Raw genomic sequence first — 20,925 nt, 5'->3', positions numbered from 1 at the left:
GAAACCTTTTTTTTGGAGATTACAACGATGGACGAAGAAGTAGTGTTAACTGTAATGTTAAAATTATTGCGAAATGCAAGAAATATGCCAAGTTGGCGTGCTATTCTGATATTTAAGAGAGTACGAAAATTATATTTCGCTTATAATATTTTATTACAAAATAAAAAATATACAAGAAAACGAAAATTTTGGGTACGGCCAATGTTTACACAAAGAATGAGACATCTTCAAGGCGCAAGTGACAATTTAGTCGTTGAAATGCAAACGACCGAAGAATTGAGAAGTTCTTCAATTACTTTAGAATGACTCCGGAATTATTTGAAGAACTGCTGTCATTAGTTGGACCACTTATTGAGAAGCAAGAATTATGCCGAGTTTCAATTTCATCTCGTACAAGATTGCAACTGGTTTTACGCTGGTTGGCATCTGGTGATAGTATGGCATCTCTTTCATATGCATTTCGTATTGGAGCAAATACAGCTTCTAAAATCATAATCGATGTAACATTGCGTTGATTCCGTTGTACCGTTCCGGCCATAGTTCCGATGGTTCCGATACAGCAGAGAAACTTCTTACCGAACAAAATGCTAGTGAACTTATTTCTAGTAAGAAATCCGTTCCGTCGTTCCGATTCCGTGTACATGTGACGGCACCCTGAGTTCCCAAGGCTGATTGATTCCGTTCCGCTGTTTCTTTCCCCATGGGGACGCAGCCTTATTAAGCCCATGGCACATACAAAAACGTAAGACATAATCAGTAAGCGAATTGGCCAATGACGATAGAGACCGTAAGGCCAGTAGCGAATCCAATCTTAAGCGGGGAGCACAGACTCTTGCATAACGCATAACACGTAATGCATAAGAAAATGTGTACCAATCAAAGCCCTCCGTTTCCTTCCTTTCCATGAAATAAAGAATTCTGATTGATTGAATTTCTTATGCATTACATGTTATGCGTTATGCAAAAGTCTGTGCTCCCCGCTTTATGGCTGCAGCACAGACTCTTGCATAACGCATAGTGCATAAGGGAATTGACCAATCGAAATTCTTCTTTTCCATGGAATGGAAGGAAAGGAAAGATTCTGATTAGTTGATTCGCTTATGCACTATGCGTTATGCGTTATGCAAGAGTCTGTGCTGCGGCCTTTACGATTTCTTTACTGCTTACGTATTACGGCCTTACGTTTTTGTATGTGCCATGGGCTTAAGAAGAAGAAGGAGGTTTAAAACGTATTATGTGTTTGTAAATACTGTAAATTTGAAATAAAATAAATAATTGAATAAGTTATGCCAAAAGTAGTGTCAAGGAGCATTATATGCTCCGATACGAAAGATCAAGAAGAATATAGTGAGGAGAAACCGTTGCACATTTATTATTGTATATGTGGCCAGATGACACTAATTTTAGGTTAGAATTATTACATTTATAGATTTCTAAAAAGTAATTTATAGTGTAAAATATAGTTTTTTTGCGTTTATGTGTAAAGAATTAAATTTAATTTGGACTATTATTTGAGTAGAAAATATCTTATAAAATCATTTTATTTTCAAATATATTTAAATCAATATTTAAATGATATTTAAATCAAAATTATTAGTAACGTAACTTATGGTTGTTCTACAATATGCTTTTTGTTTCCTGTTTCTTGCTTTTTACCTTTTGCTTTTTTCTTCTTTGTGATCATTTTATGGACAATTGTATTTCTTAATATGCGCTTTCTGTTTCTTCTGAAGTTCGTTATAGCTATTCTACAATGTGCTCTTTGTTTCCTGTTTCTTGCTGTTTGTTTCTTGCCTTTTTCTCTTGACTAAAAGACATTGTAGAATGGCTATCAACGTTTATCTCGAGCAACAAAAAACGAAAAACGGGATAAGAGACAAAAAGACAAGATACAAAAAATAGCAAAAAGCAAGAAACGGGAAACAAAAAGCACATTGTAGAATAAAATTCAGTGCGCACTTAAAATGTCTATATATGTAGTATATAATTTCGTATGAAAATAATTAAGCACCTAAGATCTAGCTTTGACCGTTATAGATATTATCCCTTGGTTATTGTGTATTTGCATTATACGGTCTTAATAAATCGTTTATTATTGTTGGAACTATAAAATGTTTCTTAGTGTTTGTATATGTTTTGTAATCATTTATTTATAGATTGTGGCATTGAAAAATTACCTTTAAGAAAAAGAGATGGAGCAAGAGTAATCGACGGCAGTAAGCATGCCCACAAAATGACTTCGGAACGAGACGAAATTGTATTTCTTAAGCGTCCAGAGGGAATCGAAAAACAATATAGACAAAAGTGTAAAAAGTAAAAGTATAAGTACTTGTGTTTGTGCACAATATTTTTTATTCACAAGTGCATTGAAAATGTACTTGTGGCTTTTATTAATTATTTTGAATACATTAATAATTTTGTAATATAAAAACACTGAAAAAATATTTTACAAGAACAAGAATATTCAATATATATCTTGATATAATTAATGTTTTGCAGATGTGGCTTATTGCTGTATTATAAGCATGATCCAGGAGCAAATATAGTATTTATAGTAAAAGATTCGGTAATAAAAAGTTCTGGGGAGGGTCCTATGACAGACATTTATAATCAAGTGGCCATTGAGAAACCTAAAAAGATAATGGTTACAAAGCACACCAAAAATATGGGCAAATTCAGTTCGGTTACTGTATCCACGATTGATGAAGAAGAGGATGAAATAGAAGCTGTATATCAATTGCATTTTTATATATATTATCAAGCAGTTTATAATTTATGATACATAACATTTAAAAAAGTTAATCATGTATTATGGTAGCTATGACTAGATGAATGTTAAAATTTTTACTCTAATTACAGTTACATAAAATATAAAATTTATCTATTTGCTCGTTATTTGAGTTTGTGATATATTTTTTAATCAACCTGTATATATTCTTTGTTCTTTTTTTATAATAGTTTTTATTTTAAAAAATAATTGAAATTTCAGAGAGAAGTCGCCGACTCCTACGCGAACAACGCACGTATCATAGAAAAACAATTGGAGAGAAAAGGTATGAATAAACGAAAAACCATACCATCCACTGAAATAGATTCAAAGCGAGCAAGACCTAGAGGAACGTTGTTGGACGTTTGATTTTCTATCAAGAATCAATTGTAATTATGTACATTAATGTACTGTCTTAGGGTTAAAAATAAATTAATTTTCTTACATGTTATGCTTGGACAAAAAGATTGTAACACTTTCAATAAATTGGAGAATGCACAAACATCGCAATCTTATCATTTTTATGAATCTGGTTTATCGAAAAAGTTTTAATCCCTTTCTCTTCACAATAGTATATATTTTTCATAAAAATCATGTTTTTTCACAAGAACATAATAAACATTCAATCTTATATATTGATATATTTATTAACATTACACAAAAAAGTAAATTTTTAAAATATACAAATGACTAGATACAAATATTGCATAAAAATGTATATTGCAAAATATAGATAGAAATTTAACAAATAAATATATCAGTTACATACAATTTATCAATAAATAATAACTGCAAGCAAAAAAAAACATTTTTTTGCTTGCACTCGGAATTAGTTCATACAATGGCAACTTTAATTAATAATTAAACAGCACGTAATAAATTATTTGGTTGCTAAGAAGTAATTTCGAATTGATATGGCATATTTACGTCGTAGGATGGAAGAGCTATCTATCTAAATATAATTCTGTCACTGGCCACGTTTTTATCTATGGATTATGAAATGCTGCATGTGCAGTACTACTAGACATTAATGTTGTGTACACATGTAATCAAAATTTTGTTCGTTAAGTACATATGTATCCGTCTTTCTGTCTACTGCTGAGCTGCTGAAAGAGAGAGAGAGAGAGAGAGAGAGAGAGAGAGAGAGAGAGAGAGAGAGAGAGAGGGAGGGAGTGGGGGTGAGGGTGTATGTGTGTACGCGCGCGCGTGCATGCGTGCGCGTGTAAAATCTACTTATTCTCTAATTGTGCAATACACAGTAATCCAAGAAAAGTGCAGCTCGGTTACAAGTTTTTTGGTGGACAAACCTGGAAAATTCTTTAAAGACATTTATATAATCTTTTTTCATATGTCTAACTTTATATGCGCACGCACACATGCACGCGCACATGCACGCGCACATGCACACGCACGCACACACACACACACACACACACACACACACACACATACACACATGTATATACATAAACAAATATATACTTTTTTTGAGGATATTATATATTATACTTTGTTTTTATACTTGTCAAAATAAGATTTTACGAGATCTGCATTATGTTGTTAAAAAAGCAGGAAATTTAAAAAATTTGAAAATTGTTCTATCATTTAAATAATATCGATTCTAGCGTCATGATATATATACAGGGTGTCCTAAAAAAGTCGGGACACCTGAATATCTCAGAAATATAAGTTTTACAGAAAAGTGTTTCAGACAGAAGTTATAGGGTTCAAAAAGATCTATTTACTATCAATTTGATCTTGGGTGGCGTCGCCAAGGTCAGGTCACATCGATTTTTTTAAATCACCCTACTTTGATTTCAGAATCTAATAGTTGGTGTCGAGAGCTTTCCATAATGCTATAAGAAAATATTTTTTCATTAAGTACTTTTTGACTTATGATGCTTGAAGGTTACAGTACCGCCGGCATTAGCATTACGCAAGGTGTCCGATCGACGGCTAAAACCTCTTGAATGTTGTTCAGGATCATGTCCTGGATAACATTTGTCAAGATCAAAGCCTTTTGGAGTTTGTACCTCTTATTTTCATTTTTACGTAAAAATGAATTTTTAGTGCAAAAATTAAAATAAGAGGAATAATCTCCAATGGCCTTGACAGATTAAATCCGACTGAATAGCCTCCACGTAGTACACTTTGGATAACACTAATGTCAGAAGTACAGTAACTGTCAAGTTTTAAAATTCGAAAAGTGCTTAATGAAAAAATACTTTATTATAATATATTACGAAAACACCTCGACTTCGGCTTACAAGAATATGCAATAAAAAATAGTGATTGCTATTTAAAAAATTCATGTTGATCTTGACTTGACCTTGGTAATACTCCATACACAAAATCTATTATTTCCATCTTCTTTCTCTCAAAAAAACCTACAACTTTTATATAAAACTTTTTGCTGTATCTCTCTTAATTTCTGAGATTTTTCGCCTGGGATGATTAAAATGCCCCACCCTGTATGTATATATTATATACAGGGTGGCCCACGTAAAGTGTTACAAGCTAATAACTCTAAAAATATTTGTCCTATCAAGAAGTTGTTCATGAGAAAATTTCATATATTCGAGGGATCTTTCTCATGAACAACTTTTTGATAGGACAAATATTATTAGCTTGTGCGTGGGCCATCCTGTATATATAATCGTAATATATTTAGCTATTTTCTATTTAACTTAATAAATGCAGCTCAAATGTATTTTTTTAACGACAATCCCAAGCTATTTCGAATTACATTTCTCTATCTTACATATAATACGATTCCTCTGTTGGAATTATCACGTTCGCAGTTACTAGCGACAGTTCTCCATTAATCACGGTTTATTAGGCATACAATGCATTGTCGACAAGTTTTTTTTTTTATTAATATATAAAGTAAGTGGAATTATATATAAAGCATATTAATATATAAAAGTAATTTCTCTCTCAACATATTTAATAATAATAATTTTAAGTATGCTTTCATAAAAAGACAATTATATTTGTATGAACTTCTGTATATATACATATAAATATAATATGCATTGGATGCGAAATTTTAAAATATCAATATCGTTATAATTAAAAAATTTTTAACTGCTAATAAAAGTGTAATATCATTAACAGATAGAAATAAATATCGACAATGCATATCCTATCCGATATAATTATCCAGCAATTAATAGCATTAAATATTAATTTGCGATTTAATATCCACTTTCTTAAGTATCGTAGGTTCATCTTTGAGGAATGTGCCAGATCTCGAACCTACTGTAGGTTGCCTTTGCGTCTCCATATTGTGACACTTTTTAATCTTGTCATCAACTTTACCACCGATAATTCTTTTACCAACGACAACTGACTTGCTCATCTTACTGCTAATGTTAGATTTTGGAGAGGATTTTTTGCTAGGACTATCAGAGCTCTGCGAATTTTGAGTTTCCTTTTTTTCTCTCTTCGTAATGGGAGGAACATTTGTCTGTCGCGTTCTGAAAGGAGCTATTGTATTCACCGGTTTACTGGGGACATCCGGTGTCCTTGCAGCATCTAATAAACTTCTGCGTAAACTCGGTGATCCGTGATACGTGCTGCTGATAGCAGCAGCTCTACTGCGACTGGCGGCAGTAGAATTTTCCAACGATCTCGGAAGTCTCTTAGTGATCGTCAATGGACTCCTCTGCTGTGTTGGTGGCGAGTTTTTTTTCATTCTGCCGTTTACAGATTAATAAATCTGATTATTAATATAGAAACCAAAAAAATTAAATACATTATAAAAAATTGAATAATAAAAGGCATCTAGGAAAGATAGTATTTAAATTTTTTTAATATTAAGGAGTCTTCACTCTTACTTTATATATTTTTTAAATATATTATGTAATTCGAAATCACAACAGTTAGTAGAATTACGGCAAATCAGTCTTTCAAATTGAAATCGCATCAATTTAATAAGTTAAATTCCATCTTACCTGTCATAAGTTTGTGTTTTGTTCACTTTTACTAAAGTAGGCGACAATTTGTTGGACACAGTGGATTTTGGAGTTGTCGTTATCTCCGTCATAAGACTGTCGGTGGACATGGATGTATCCATTTTGTTAACTTTCTTTTTGACAGTGACCGGTTTATTCTTGGTCTCTAAAGAATCGATTGATAAACCTATTTCAGTGCTTTTTTGTTTTAAAGAAGGTGATTCGGGTCTAGTAATAGCGCAGCTTTTACTGATCAAATCCTTATTGCCAGTTTGGCTCGCGTTTGCCTCCGTTAAGCTGTCTGATGAAAGAGCTTTTATATCTTTTTTAACTGGTAACTTCATCTTGGATAGTGGTTTTTTATCTGTCGCACGTTTCATCGCAGGGCTGGAAGTGCGTGACGAATCAGACGAGGAAATCATAATTTTACGCCTTTGTTGTACGATTTTATCATGATGCAGAGGCACATTTTCCTTCGGGACAGGTTTATTTCTTGGCTCTAAATATCTTGATTTTACCTGTAAGTTTATATTGACAACTTTATCACACACACACACACACACACAGTTTGATTTTTTATAAACTTAATTATAATTAGGATTACTTTGTAATTAAAAAATATTGAGACACTAATAATTTTTTTCAATTAAAAAATTTGAGTTTTAATTATAAAGATATATGGAAAATTTCGGTAAATAATGATTCTTCTCGATATATAGTAATAATATGTAAATATGTAAAAGAGATTATAATGTTAAATATTCTTAAAAATTTCAAGCATATACCTCTATTTTATTAGGCCACGATTTTGGCCTGACAGTTTCACAAATAACCTGCTTATCCTCCTGCATTTTACGCTCAAGCGGATCTGTTTTTGGCTTACATAAAATTTTCTTAGTTTGCTTGGCTGATGACGTCTGCTTTAAGGTTTTGTCGTTATGCTCCGAAATCGCTATTTTTACACGTTTCAAATCCAAGCTACGACTTATCGTCGAACGATTTGGCGGTGCACGAGAATCCTTTGATACATGAAATGTGAATATTGATTTTATAGAAAAAATAATGTGGGGATATATGAAGGTAACGATATTAAGTTAATTCAATTACATTAATGTTAAAATTATTATATAGGGTAAATGTCCCAGTTACTGTTTAGTGGTAATTGAGATGCTTATTTTGAAGCTTTTAAGATATATAATAGACATCACTTTTTTTATTATATTCAAATAGAAACTTTAATATACACTAAATAAAAGCAACAAGCTCGAAAACTAATTATTTAAATATAGTGAAAAAAACAATATGTGAGGTATTGAACATATTACTGCCAGCCTTTGTCCAAATATTGTCTCCTTAATTACTGCCATATGTACCTAATACTGCCTCTCTATTTACTGCCCATGTACCAAATTCTGCCACCCAACTGCACAGTGTGCATAATAACAAAATATATACATTAATCATTATACAGATAACAGAGAAGAAAATATTTTTCAAGTATTATTATTTAGTGATGCCTGATAGTAATATTTATCACATCGTTTTACACTAAGAATACCTACCTAGGTAACCAAAAACATTAATGTTATATGACAATAACTAGCGCATTGGTACCTATTCACTCATAACAGGATTCATTTACCGCCGGCAGTAATGCAAGCAAACCTTAAATGATTGTCCCTAATGCTACCATTTCAATAAATTAAAAAAGTAACCCATCACTTTTTTATGCTTATTTTATTGAAATATCATTTAAACGTTATCATAAAATTGCTTTAATACATATAAAAAAGTGAAAATACACTTGCTTGCACTTTCAAATCATGCAGTTCCGCTTCACTTCTAATTAGAAGATCGTGGAGTTTGCATCTTCAGTGACATTCCTTTAAATTTTTTAATTATTTTATAAATATAAAACATATCGAATATCTTATGCAGTTGTGCTTATATTTATATGACAGTCATAGTTTAACATTAAAAATACTCTTGATGTATAATGATCTCATACTTTTATATAAATGCCACAATTAAAAAAAGTGGCAGTAATTGGGATACTGGCAATAATTGGGACATTTACCCTATATTCTCGAAAATATTCTACACAAAAATACGATCTGTTTGGTCCTTAAATCATATAAGCTCTTAAAGATTCTTTCTTAAAGAAGATATTTACTTTTAAAAAATTTGGATGTCTAGATAGACGCTTCGAGGTCTCATGAGGTAAGATTACAAGACAAGCTAGCTCCTGTATTCTCCTGCGAAGTTCCAGGTCCATTTTCAACCATGTGGTGGTTCTTGCAGCACGTGTGGCATCACGCACTAAGCATTTCTCCACAAGGCCTTGAAGCTTGTGCAAAAACTCGATAAAGAGCGGTCCCCATTTGATCTTACATTGAAAATCATCTGTCTGTGACGTGAATAACATCTTATTCAATTTCGAATAACTTTTGCATGCTTGTTCGGGTGGCAACTGTTCAACAGCTGCTATAAAATGATCTTCTAAACGGCTGATGTTCCATGTTAGCTCGCGACCAAGTGATTGAAAATTGTCGTTTCCAAGAACACCTGCGAAATTTTCCGACAGGAATTTTACTGATGTCTCTAACAGATTCGATACCATCCGAAATACCGGCTCTGCCCATCGTACATTCGGTAAAGTTGCTAGCAGTTTATCGCAATCCATCATAGTTTGAAGCACATTGTCGGTAGACTGCAATTGTACGAGTAAAAATAGATTTACAATTAATAAAACATTGAAAATTTATCTGCACTACACATGAAACCGTTATAATTTTAAAATCAATGTGCTAAATAAAAATATTAACAATTTGATAATACTTTTGAAGCTTTCACGGGTATTTTCTTCAAAAGTGTTTCAAAGGATTTGCGAGTCATCGCCATATTATGACTCGTGATCCATTGCTAATGCCATTGATCAATGGCGTTGATAATGGCATTAGCAATATTAACAATTTTTTATTGAATGAATTATTCAACATGGTTCACACACATATTTATACTATCATTAATGTTATTAAAATTTTATATGCATACCATATGCACTATATGCTGATGATAACATTTTTCCATAAGTTCTCTCGGAAGAGTCGCAAATGCTTTGCATGGCCATATTCGTACAAAGTACTTTGTAATCCACCTAAGTGATTTTCGATATACTTCATCCAGACCGTATGCTGCCGCTAATGGCATACATTCCAATACTCCAACGGCACATATTTGGCAAGGCTAAAAAGTAACAAATCTTTGAGAAAATATAATCTAAAAAAATATATATACATAAAATTATATGTTAAAGGCCAAATAAATCAATGAAAGTAGATGACACGAATTTTCTTCGAATATTAAATAAATTAATATTAAGTTTCCAATTATAATCAACTGCATATTTTATATAGCACTACATATTGTTATTAATTTTTTTATTGATAGAAACATCTTTTTTAATTTATATATCTACCTTATGAAACAGGTGGCAATATTTAAGTTTAAGTGTGTATCCTATAACTTCTTTAAGACCTTCTAAACACAGCATATCTGCTAATGTAGCCAGTTCAACAATACTTATAGAATCCGGTATATTACTTTCTCCACTGTAGATATGACATAATGCAAAATGAACTGCATTGTAGGAATATCTAAAATAGAAATATTAATAGATTCACAATGTTAAGATAATTCACACGAAAATAAATTCATGTAAATATATCCAATAATAAAATGTACTATAATATATTTTTTAAATATTAAACATATCGAGTACGAAATATATAAATAACAACTCTTTGTCGCAGTTCACACAACTCTTTAGAAAATGGTATATGTCTGAATGCCTACCCTTGTAGAGAAATAACATTGCCCGCACTTTCGATCCATCCGCCGCTTAAAATTGCGGCAAAATATTGGCAACGAGAACTTAATATACATTTATGTGCTCTTATATGCCGGCCAGCTACATCTATTGTAACATCAGGATTGATTTCTTCCAAAAACATCCTTAATAAGTCCTCACCTAGTCTATTGTATGGTTTTGCACCAGCTATGCTTGATGTTTCAGTTTCCTCCGTGCTACCTTCTGTAATCAGCAGTTTTTTTTTTCATAGAAAACGTTATTTTGTCCATTTTAAATATAATCGCAGCTCTTTCAATGTTGAAATTGAAAGATTTTGTCATATTATTATAAAAAGATTAAAAAATTAATTATTAAATTATACAAGATGTCCCATCATCTACTGCACCGCAGTTTGCGCATTTAGGTGTGATTAACATTTTTGCGTTATACTGTGGAACAAAATACTAACCACGTCTAAACGTACGAACTTTAAGCGATATAATTCGCTAATTTTAAATGCTTATAATTCAAAAACTATTATAGCTTCGACATTTTGGCATCGGAATTTTCAAAATGATTTCAGGAATCTGCCATTAATAGGTGGTGCGGTAGGTCTGGAACGCCCTGCACATGATTAATCCTTAAACAACATACTTATTTTCAGTACCTTTACACATGAGTTCACAAATTCTAAATGATATACATACCCGCTCCAGAACGTCCCATACTACTTTGCATGCTGCTGAGATCAGATTCGGAAATAATCCCTTCGGCTTCGCAATCACCGGTCAAATCTTCCAATGGAGACTTCTGTTTGGATGGAAGCGACGTGCTCATAACAGAAGCGAGCTTCTTCGAGACTGGTTTAATTGGTCTACTATTCCTCGTTATCGCCAATTTGCTCTCTATCCACGATGTTTCCGGAATACTGTTGCTCATACGATATGTATCCGTCAACGTATCCGTCGCATGATTAGCCGTCGGCGTTTTATCCAAATCCGACAGACGTACGAAACTGGAAGTACTTGTTTTATCAGAATCTGAATGCAAATTGTTTAAATTACGACTGGACAACTTTTCGGTTTTCTTCAATAAACGGCAGTCGTATGTGTGATTTGCATCGTTATATTCTGGCTCCTTCAATTCGCACTCGATCTTCTTTATAGTTTCACTCAATGATTTGCGAGTTTCCGATATCTTACTGCTGTTTCCTGTAACAACTAGTTGCGATCTATCATTAACACCTGACTTTAGTAAATCAGTAAATTCGTAATAATGGTTGTCACTATCTGGGGAAGGCCCACTGCCACTGCTAATATCAAATGTTTCACTTTTACGAGTGTGACCTTCTGTGCTCTCTGTACAAGTCTTTTCCCAAGCGGAGGTCTCCGAAAGATCATCCTCATACGCTTTCGTCTCATTAGTTTCCAAATTCTCCATTTGACCAGGAATTATATCTTTGCGTTCGTGATGATTCACGTGCAGTTGTTCACTTGCGATTTCAACGTGAGAATTTGGTGGAGTGTCCTTTACGTCAAATTCGAATACATCCTCGGACGATGTGTCCATATTGTTTGAGTTGTTCTCACGTTCTTGTAGTGTCTTGAAATTTTTATGGTTGTAAGAATCCGCTTTAGTCGCATCGCTCAGCGAGTGGCTAGACGAGCTCGTCTTAGCTTGGGATTGTTTTGTAATGCCGCGACTATCCATCGATATACTGTGTGCACGTTTGTGTTCTCTTCTAAACATAAGTTCTTTTGCTACACAGCCATTACTATTATTTGTCGGTTGCGTTTTATCGACATTCCACGAGTGTCGCTTAAGCGTTGGTCGCGAAGTAGACAGCGTTCGTCTTCTCACCACAGGAGAATCGGATTCTATAAACATAAAGACGCTAGGCTTCGTTTTTTCTTTCTTTTGTGCTTGTGGCAACTGGTTGTCTCCTGCGCTACTGTTATCTCTAGAGCTACTATCATCCGTCTTAGTGTCCGTTAACTTATTAGGTATTGTCGAAGAGCTTCGCCTATGCATCGGAGCCACAATCACAGTATCTCCGGTCTCGCGCGTATCATTCAAATTGATAAACATTGAAAAGATGTTTTTCTTCTCACCTTCATTAGAAATATTGTCATTCGCGCCTGTGTCTTGTTTCTCGGATGGCTTGATTTTATCGCTATTATTCTTGTCAGAAATATCTACATAAAATTCACAATAAGGTTTGCCGTTACTATCGCGTTCGTTTCTCTCAAGTGAGTGATCACGTTTATTGGGTTCAACATCATCGTTCACATCCTTCAGGTTGACAAAGAAACCTAAACTACCGTGTTTTTCATGATTACTCGACTTTTGTGTGAGTTTTCTATTGCTTTCGGAAGTGGAAAAGCTTTGTGACATGCTTCGTGAGTTGTTTTGAGATTTGGATTCTTCCTTATTACAATCACTCATATCAACTATCCAGGCAGTCATAGAGGAAGACATTCTAGAGGATTTAATTTTGATTTCAGATTTGTTCATTATCACGGAGCCACCCGATACAATCGGTGTGGATTCTGTTTTGCGCCGCACTGTAGGACTATCGGAAGGTTTCGAATAATCCGAGGTGCTAACACCACCAGAAATTATCGGTGTAGCTTCGTCTCGTTTATTTCTCTTTACAGGCCCCATTCGATCACCTTTCTCCAAGATAGAGTCTAAGGTAATCGGCAAGCTGCTACTACAATGATTCGACGCATCGTCCGAGTCCATGCTACAATCCACGATAGATTTGTCGCTGGCACTTTTGATAACTGGATAAACCGCGCAAGACTTACTGAGACTGGATCGTAAATAATTGGCTTGTGTTTGCGTTTGATTAATCTCGTACTCACGACCGTCTAATAAATATGACATCGAATGGCGAGTATTAATGGCGATTTGTACATCAGGTGTAAACGTAATCGATGGTTCAGTAATCGAAGGAACTACAGACTCGGAAGGTACGTTACAAATGGAGTCTCCGTCTACACGATGTCCAGAGTATTGTGGAATGGCGCTTTGAAAAACAAGGCTACCTTGCATGCGTTCATATTCTTGTCTCAAAACAGATAATTTTTCGTCGGTAGAATCAAGCTCGAACGTATTCCTTCTGATAAGCGATGGTCGCCTGTCCTCAGGGACACTCGTGTCTTTCTCATTTTCATTTCCTGTTGTCTCGTGTTCATTAATGTTATTTAACGTTTCCGTTTTCTCTTCTTGATTATTTAACTTCGTATTGTTATCAGGACACGGGGAAGGATGTGCGCTCTCCCCACTGTCCGCCTCTTTGATCTCTACAGCTAATGACTCCTTCTCTGTTGGCTTATTCGCCTCTATCTTTTCCTCTGATGCAGAATCTATCCGCTTTATTTTACGCGATTCTGAAAATGGCTGCAAGTATTCGGTGAGTTTCAATTCTCGTTCGAATTCTGCCACTCGTTCGTGACCAGTCTGTAAAGACGGCGTCTTAAGTGGCGTAAATTTGCACGATTGTTCTTCCACGGCATTAACTGATTTGTTCACTGTACAATCCATATAATTTGAGGAAAATGTTAAATATGATAATGACGTACTATCATTACTATACTGGTCCTTTGTTACATTCGTAGACACAATGTCCACCTCGTCATTCAAAGTAGATGCATCGATGAAGTAATAACCACTTGTGGAAGAATTGTTACGACTAATCGCGTTAGTCAAACGAGAGTGATCGGATTCTCCGCTCGTTGCAGCTGTTATGCTTTTCGATTCCTCGGTATCAGACTGTGTTTTCCATTCTAATTTACACTTTGTGGAAGTTTCTTTATCATTCGCCGAAGGGATGGGCTCGATAAATTCAAAAGATTCGTTTTCATCGCTGCCACAATCCGATTCATAGAATGGCTCATTTAACATACGACTTTCATACTGAAAAATCTCTTCGGCATTTAGCTTCGCCTGAACGTTGTCCGACCGGTCCGCGAGCTGATGATCCGTTTCTAGAGACGAATATGTTACACTATGATCGTTCGACACTGATTGGATTGTACTCTCTTCACGATAATTGCTATTGTTGAGCGACTTGCAATGATCATTGTATAACGAAAGTGTTTTATGATCGCTCTTGTTGCGTATTTTCTCAGCATGTATTCGATTCGAATCATCATCATTAGCAGAAGCATATTCTGCCGCTTGTGTCACCTCCAAGTCCGTGCTCGAATTCTCTGATGTCGTATTATCGTGTGGACTTATAGAACCTGTCTCCAAACCAGAATCAGCCATTTCTGATGCAGCAGGACTTACATTCGCTATAGCATAATTCTGAAAATGCTGATGTACGTTACAATTCAACGTCAGACACTTTTCGCATATCCTGTAAATAATACGAATCTAAAAAATGCGGTAAAGAAAACTTATTTGTAAAATAAGTAATTTAACAAAAGGCAACAAGAGAGATTTTTTAAATTAATTAAAAACTATTAGCCTTTAAAATCAAAGGCTGAAAACATATAATAAAATCTATTTATTAATAAATCTAACCTGTTATCACAGAATGTATTGGTATCAAATTCATTTAAAGATTGAAATTTATAACTTGTACTCAAAATTATTTTCACCAACAATTGTTCTTCTTGAGTAAAGTCCAGGTTACTGTACAGAAGCCTGCAATCCATAAATAAATATGAGTAATATTAATAGCGGACAACGTGAATTAAATAAATATAACACACACACACACACACACACACACACACACACACACACACACACACACACACACACACACCAATTATAAAAAAATTTAAGCAATAGGTATGAAATTACTTAATACGACAAAAATAGTTTAGCATGCTTAATGTATGGATTAAAAGGTAAGTACGTGCACAATAAATTCATACATGATATTTACAATAAATATAACTACACGCCTAAAATCTCTTGCATAACATTCAGTGCAAAAGATCATCTTCTTTTCTTTTTCAATAGAAAAAAAAATGATAATGTGCTGCATACGAGTCATTTATTCTTATTTTACTTAAAATAAATATTCATATACTTGACAAATAATCTTAAGCTATGTTAATGTAAGATTACCACATTTTTTTTATTGAATCCAGGGACAGTTTTCAATTTGTTTGCGAAATATGCTGTCACACGAAAAAAGGTAATCGTAAAATTAAAGCATTATTTAATACACTGTTTCATTTTGCTTAACAAACAAGAAAATGATAAAAAATTTTGGAGCACACCAATCAATATATATGTATATTTAAGTACTCAGTTGCTGTTTGTTTCAGAAAGAATTAGACGTAAAAATGTACGACCTTGTGTAAAAATGAAAAATAAAGAGGAATTTAATTTATCTAGACGAAAAAAGCATGCAAAGAATTATATTTTAATTGTCTCATTTAAAAAAATGCAAAGCTGTATTAGGTAAAACGCATGCAGACAGATGTGAATAACGAAAATATTCCTTCTTGATGATACTTTTGCTATATAATTTTTATATTGTATATCGATAGTTAGTACAGTATAGCAATACCTTATAAAACCTTCAATCTGACGAAAAAGTCCGGCTTTATGAAGAATGCAATGGATCGTTTTGTTAGTGTAAACGAAATAAGGCTTGAGAACTTGATACAAGTGTGGCGATCTTGTTCTAACAATACACTCATTTATACGTATTATTTTGTAACCATATATTATATTCAGATCACAATGCAAGGAATCCGTAAATATTCTACAATAAAAGAGAATTCTTGCATTGTCCTTTTAAGTTCTAATGAATTTGCTTCTTTTTAGAGGTAGTATCAATTTTATTTTGCATATATAAAATAGCTAAAGAGATTACATAGACCCCACAAAAAAAAAATAAAAAAAGATAAAATTGTGCAAAAAAAGAATTGAGTGAAATAAAGTAAATTAAAGAATTAATACACACACCCACACAATGTGTGTATATAGAATAATTTTAATCAAATATGATTAATTTCAAATTGCGCCAGTATATGTATATCAAATAATCTAATGTATACTCTGTATTTCATGACATTAAAAATTTTCAAATATATGATTTTTTCTATTATACGCTTTATGGTATAATCAATATGTTAAAATTTGTTAAATTAGAACATTTAACATTTTCTTACCTCAGAATACTGTCTTGCAATAGGCTGATATTTTTGACAATAGTGCGATGTTGTTCCGCACTCTTCCGTTTCTTGAATTCATCACTCAAAGACAGTTCAAGCGTTCTAGAAGAATTACGACTATTGTGGCATTGCCATTGATGTGTTTTGTCTAAATTTCCATTTTGCTCGCTGTTGTTCCTGCCTCCAGCCATGAGGCATATTTACTGATTCATATTTGTTTGCCTTTAAAAATTATATAGCACACATTTTATATTATACATATGTATATATTGTATAAATAAATAATATAGGCAGGGTTGGCACAGAAAAACCCAGTTTACAAAAACCCACTGGGTTTTTGCACAAAAACCCAGATGCATGTCAAATTTTATTGTTTTGCACAATATACTTCACATTTTTAAACAAAAATTCAATAAACTAAAAAAAATTCTCGTGTTTTTTGACCTTTCTAATTACTAATTTTTGCTTAGCAATCTCGAGCTAGATATTTATTTTTATATATTTCAATTCATTTATGTTAGTTTAATTATAATTAAACATTGGAAAGAAAGATACAATATATTAAAAACATAAAGTCATATCACAGGTTGGGGGGGTTGAACATAATACATTTAACATTATGAATAAAATTATATAAATTTGATAAATCTTTAACGTCGTCTTATTGTCAAGTAAGTTTAACTGTTTCGTCGTTGGATGGCGAGAAAAAGCAGTCTTTTTCGTAAGTTTTCAAAAGAAATCGAATAATGTTTTACCAAATTATTCCAAACATACTGTAGTAATACGTTTGATAAATTAGATGAAAAAAAAAAACATTAATTGTCTATTAAGAGAATGTATTGATCTATGTAAATCAAATATTTCTAATTAAAAAATTTTTTTCTTTGAATAATATAGTATCTTATCTAATTTTTTATTTGCCTTATAATGTTTAAATTGTAAGTTGTGAAAGAAATTATTAGAAAAATGTGATAGAAAAACATTATTAGAAATACATAATTTTAGAAAATGTACCTGTGATACGACTCTTATAAGTTTATAATTAATATCAATCCAACGTTTCAAAGTTAAAGCCTCATGATCACCGAAGTATTGGTAAATGAAATTCAAATAATAACGATGAAATTTAAATGGAAAGTTATTAGAACGCATTGTACGATCTGCGTGCAAATAAATTGAAATAAGTAAAATATCTAGCTCGAGATTGCTAAACAAAAATTAGTAATTAGATAGGTCAAAAAACACGAGCAACGTTTATTGGATCTTTAAAAATAAACTAGTTTATTACAACATACATTAAGAATTAAATTAGTTTTTTATCTATAAATTAATCGGAAACCTGTTGCAATGATTGCTCAACAATCTATAAATTAACAATAACATAAATGATATTAATAAAATGCTGGTCCTAAATCCTGGTAGCATCTGTTGGACTTTGAGATTATGTTTTTGTCGAACAGATACTACGCTTTTAAAACAATAGATGACTGTATTAAAGTCCTAGAACAAAAACTCACAAAAACCCACAGAAACCTACAAAAACCCCAAAATTTGGGTTTTTCTGGAAAAAACTGGGATTTTGCCAACCCTGAATATAGGCATATGTATGATACTATACAAGGAAAAATAAAATTTTCTATTTTAATACTCTACCAGTCTAAAGCAATCTTTTTTTATAACAGTTACAAGACACATAATCTAATAACTAAAAAAATTATTTAAATTTATTTACAGATTTTCAGTACATCAAGATCTTAAAATGATGTCAATTGAGCATCAAATTATTAAGTCGCTTGTTGATTTAATTTGTGATATTACTATAGTTCTCAGCTGCGTTTCTAAGTCTGAAAAATCGATTCGGCGCACAGTTTAAAAAGACTATATATATAGTATATAAATTCACACGAAAATATTTAAGTACCTAAGATCCAGCTTCGACCATTATAGGCATTATCTTAATTAATCGTTTCTTAATGTTTAAAAAAATTATACCTAAAAAATAAACATACACAGATAGTATTTAGATAAAATTCAGTTAACTTTAAGTAAATTGTAAGATGCTTTCATTTATCAACAGTTATATATATATATAAATACATAATGCCTCTTTATCAGTACCAATAAAGAACTGATTCTAAACTTAATGAAAATTTTACTCCAGCTTCAAGATTTAATTTATTCTATTTAATAAATTATTAGCATTAATACGTATATATATATATATATAAAATAAATAATTTCATTATGATAGAGTATAAAAATTAGAAGATCACACCTTGCTGCTGTATCAATTTCAACTTTCACTTTCGTACAAGCAGAATGTGCATGTAATTAAAAGAATTTGTTAAAAAATTATATTGTTCTATTAAAAAAAATAAAAATTATCACTTTGGCATTAAATTATTATAATAAAATCGCAATTGTCTTGCAAGAAGCATTAAAACATGTGTAAGATACAAGAAAATAGAAAAAGATATAAGATTTAATTTAATGTAATCCAACTTGAGTTAATCTTGAACTTTATCTCTTCAAGTAAAAAAAATTTAACTTGTGCTTTTGTAAAATGAAGAAAAGGGAAAATAAGAGACAAAGAAAGAGAGAAAGAACGTAATTTTGCTCTTAAATTGAAAATGATTCTTTATGTAAATGATTCTTTGTCGCCCGTTTGTAGAAAACCGAATTTTACAGTTGAAAGCTCCCTACAGTGAAAAATAATAGGTAAATTTCAATAGATATTCAATAACATGATTCTCGTCATGTTACTTACGATTTACGATACCACAAAAATACATATATACGAATGATCAGAATCAGAGGGACATCGAGAAGTAGCAAAATAATACGCGTTTGGTCCCCAATGCAGACGATTTTATCGCGACAAACACTTGCTTCGAAATAAATTGAATATTTTCCCCGCGTGAATAATTTATTGATCGCCCATACAAGTCACGTACCTCTCATATTTCGATCCACCGGCAACTCGGTTTGCATCGTTTGTCATCATTGCGTTCAATTATCCATTTTAATTAGCTCGCATATTATTAAGGCGAGGTGTCAGAAAAGCTTTTAGTTTATCCCGAGCGTGATCCAGTGCGGTCAAAAGATCGCGGCGAGACGAATAGACTCATAAATTTATTATCATCACGAAAACGCGAGCAGAGAAAAACCTGAGAGAGACCACCCCGGCGTTTTTCGCGTGACGCTCGAAAGTCACCGTACACTAGCGGCACCAACGTCAATTTTATAAATTGATTTGAATTACGTATCACGTTTTCGACACTGTTGATAAAATCGTCGCGTCGATCAGAGAGAAACCTGAGTATCAATCGTGAAACTTTTTTCCTAGAATAAAAAGTAAAAAGTGAAAAATGTCTCCGTTAAAGGGATCTTAAAGCCGTCTGTATTACGACAAAAAATTTTTCTTAAAATTTCATTTTCGAAATTTTTTGTTGTTCTCGGTATAAACTCCACCTTAAGCTGGTTCTACATTAGTCGCATCGCAGCGTCGCAAGCGTTGCGGTCCAATCAACATCAAGCTAGCTCGACTCTGATTGGATCGTAACGCTTGCGACGTTTGCGACACGCTTGCGACATTGGCTGCGTTCAGCAGACTCAACAGTTTTGCAACCGTTTTATGATTGTCTGCTGAGATAGGACCATTCTTCTAGATCTAAAAGTATGATCCAATTAGCGCGAAGGAAACTTCCAACAGTTGCAAAACAACCGTTCTGCTGAACGCAGCCATTGCGATGCGACTAATGTAGAACCAGCTTAAGGCCTAATGTCCACGATGCTAGAAATCGGTCCGAGTCGGTCCGAGTTCTCGAGAAATATGTAGTCAATCAGCTTACAGTTTTTACGGAAAACCAGCAAGTTGATTGGCTACACATTTCTCGATCCGAGAACTTGGATCAAGTTCTATCAGCATGGACGCAAGGCTTAAGAGATGCGCGAACTTGGAACATTTGTAAGAACATGGCGATCTCCATTATGGCTGCGGTTCACTTGACGCTACAAACGCTTCGAAGTATTCTTCGATTAGTCAATTCGTAAAATTCTTTGTTCCGATTGGTCGCTCAAACGCTTCGAAGCGTTTGAGCGACCAATCGGAACAAAGAATTTTACGAATTGACTAATCGAAGAATACTTCGAAGCGTTTGTAGCGTCAAGTGAACCGCAGCCATAATGGAGATCGCCATGTTCTTA

General features: G+C 33.1%; 2 protein-coding genes across 4 annotated transcripts; one reads left to right on the top strand and one right to left on the bottom strand.

Moving 5' to 3' along the window:
• Nucleotides 1-1,204: 1,204 nt before the first annotated feature.
• LOC108722808 (UPF0428 protein CXorf56 homolog) lies at nucleotides 1,205-3,265 on the top strand. The gene is made up of 4 exons (XM_018448111.1): nucleotides 1,205-1,407; nucleotides 2,157-2,313; nucleotides 2,500-2,728; nucleotides 2,990-3,265. Exons 1-4 carry the CDS (start codon nucleotides 1,287-1,289, stop codon nucleotides 3,134-3,136), a joined length of 654 nt encoding a protein of 217 aa, XP_018303613.1. The 5' UTR covers nucleotides 1,205-1,286; the 3' UTR covers nucleotides 3,137-3,265.
• Nucleotides 3,266-5,920: 2,655 nt separating this feature from the next.
• Nucleotides 5,921-19,880, bottom strand: LOC108722843 (uncharacterized). 3 transcript variants are annotated; one of them, XM_018448176.1, is made up of 12 exons: nucleotides 19,674-19,880; nucleotides 16,717-16,941; nucleotides 16,110-16,307; nucleotides 15,107-15,229; nucleotides 11,281-14,939; nucleotides 10,579-10,816; nucleotides 10,202-10,379; nucleotides 9,778-9,969; nucleotides 8,897-9,433; nucleotides 7,509-7,742; nucleotides 6,724-7,241; nucleotides 5,921-6,465 (listed from the first exon to the last, which is right to left on the bottom strand). In XM_018448176.1, the coding sequence occupies exons 2-12, from the start codon at nucleotides 16,908-16,910 to the stop codon at nucleotides 5,946-5,948; spliced, it is 6,591 nt and encodes a 2,196-aa protein (XP_018303678.1). In that variant the 5' UTR covers nucleotides 16,911-16,941; nucleotides 19,674-19,880; the 3' UTR covers nucleotides 5,921-5,945. The 3 variants fall into 3 exon arrangements, with proteins under 3 accessions (XP_018303678.1, XP_018303677.1, XP_018303676.1); XM_018448174.1 differs by lacking the exon at nucleotides 16,110-16,307 and having other exon boundaries at nucleotides 5,946-6,465; XM_018448175.1 differs by lacking the exons at nucleotides 16,110-16,307; nucleotides 19,674-19,880 and having other exon boundaries at nucleotides 16,717-16,910.
• Nucleotides 19,881-20,925: the final 1,045 nt, after the last annotated feature.

This window comes from Mycetomoellerius zeteki, unplaced genomic scaffold (assembly GCF_001594055.1).
Source record: "Mycetomoellerius zeteki isolate Tzet28-1 unplaced genomic scaffold, Tzet1.0 scaffold22, whole genome shotgun sequence".
Lineage (NCBI taxonomy): Eukaryota > Metazoa > Arthropoda > Insecta > Hymenoptera > Formicidae > Mycetomoellerius > Mycetomoellerius zeteki.
Note: the sequence above shows the minus strand (reverse complement) of the source record. Positions and strands in the feature narration are given on the sequence as shown.

Excerpts from the sequence above, each read along its gene's own strand:
- LOC108722808 (XM_018448111.1), top strand. The coding sequence starts at position 1,287 with ATGCCAAAAGTAGTGTCAAGGAGCATTATATGCTCCGATACGAAAGAT. Across the intron at positions 2,314-2,499 it reads TATAGACAAAAGTGTAAAAA|ATGTGGCTTATTGCTGTATT; the intron begins GTAAAAGTATAA and ends AATGTTTTGCAG. Across the intron at positions 2,729-2,989 it reads AAGAGGATGAAATAGAAGCT|AGAGAAGTCGCCGACTCCTA; the intron begins GTATATCAATTG and ends TTGAAATTTCAG.
- LOC108722843 (XM_018448176.1), bottom strand. The coding sequence starts at position 16,910 with ATGGCTGGAGGCAGGAACAACAGCGAGCAAAATGGAAATTTAGACAAA. Across the intron at positions 15,230-16,109 it reads CAGATTGAAGGTTTTATAAG|GCTTCTGTACAGTAACCTGG; the intron begins GTATTGCTATAC and ends TATGGATTGCAG. Across the intron at positions 9,970-10,201 it reads ATTGCCACCTGTTTCATAAG|CCTTGCCAAATATGTGCCGT; the intron begins GTAGATATATAA and ends GTTACTTTTTAG.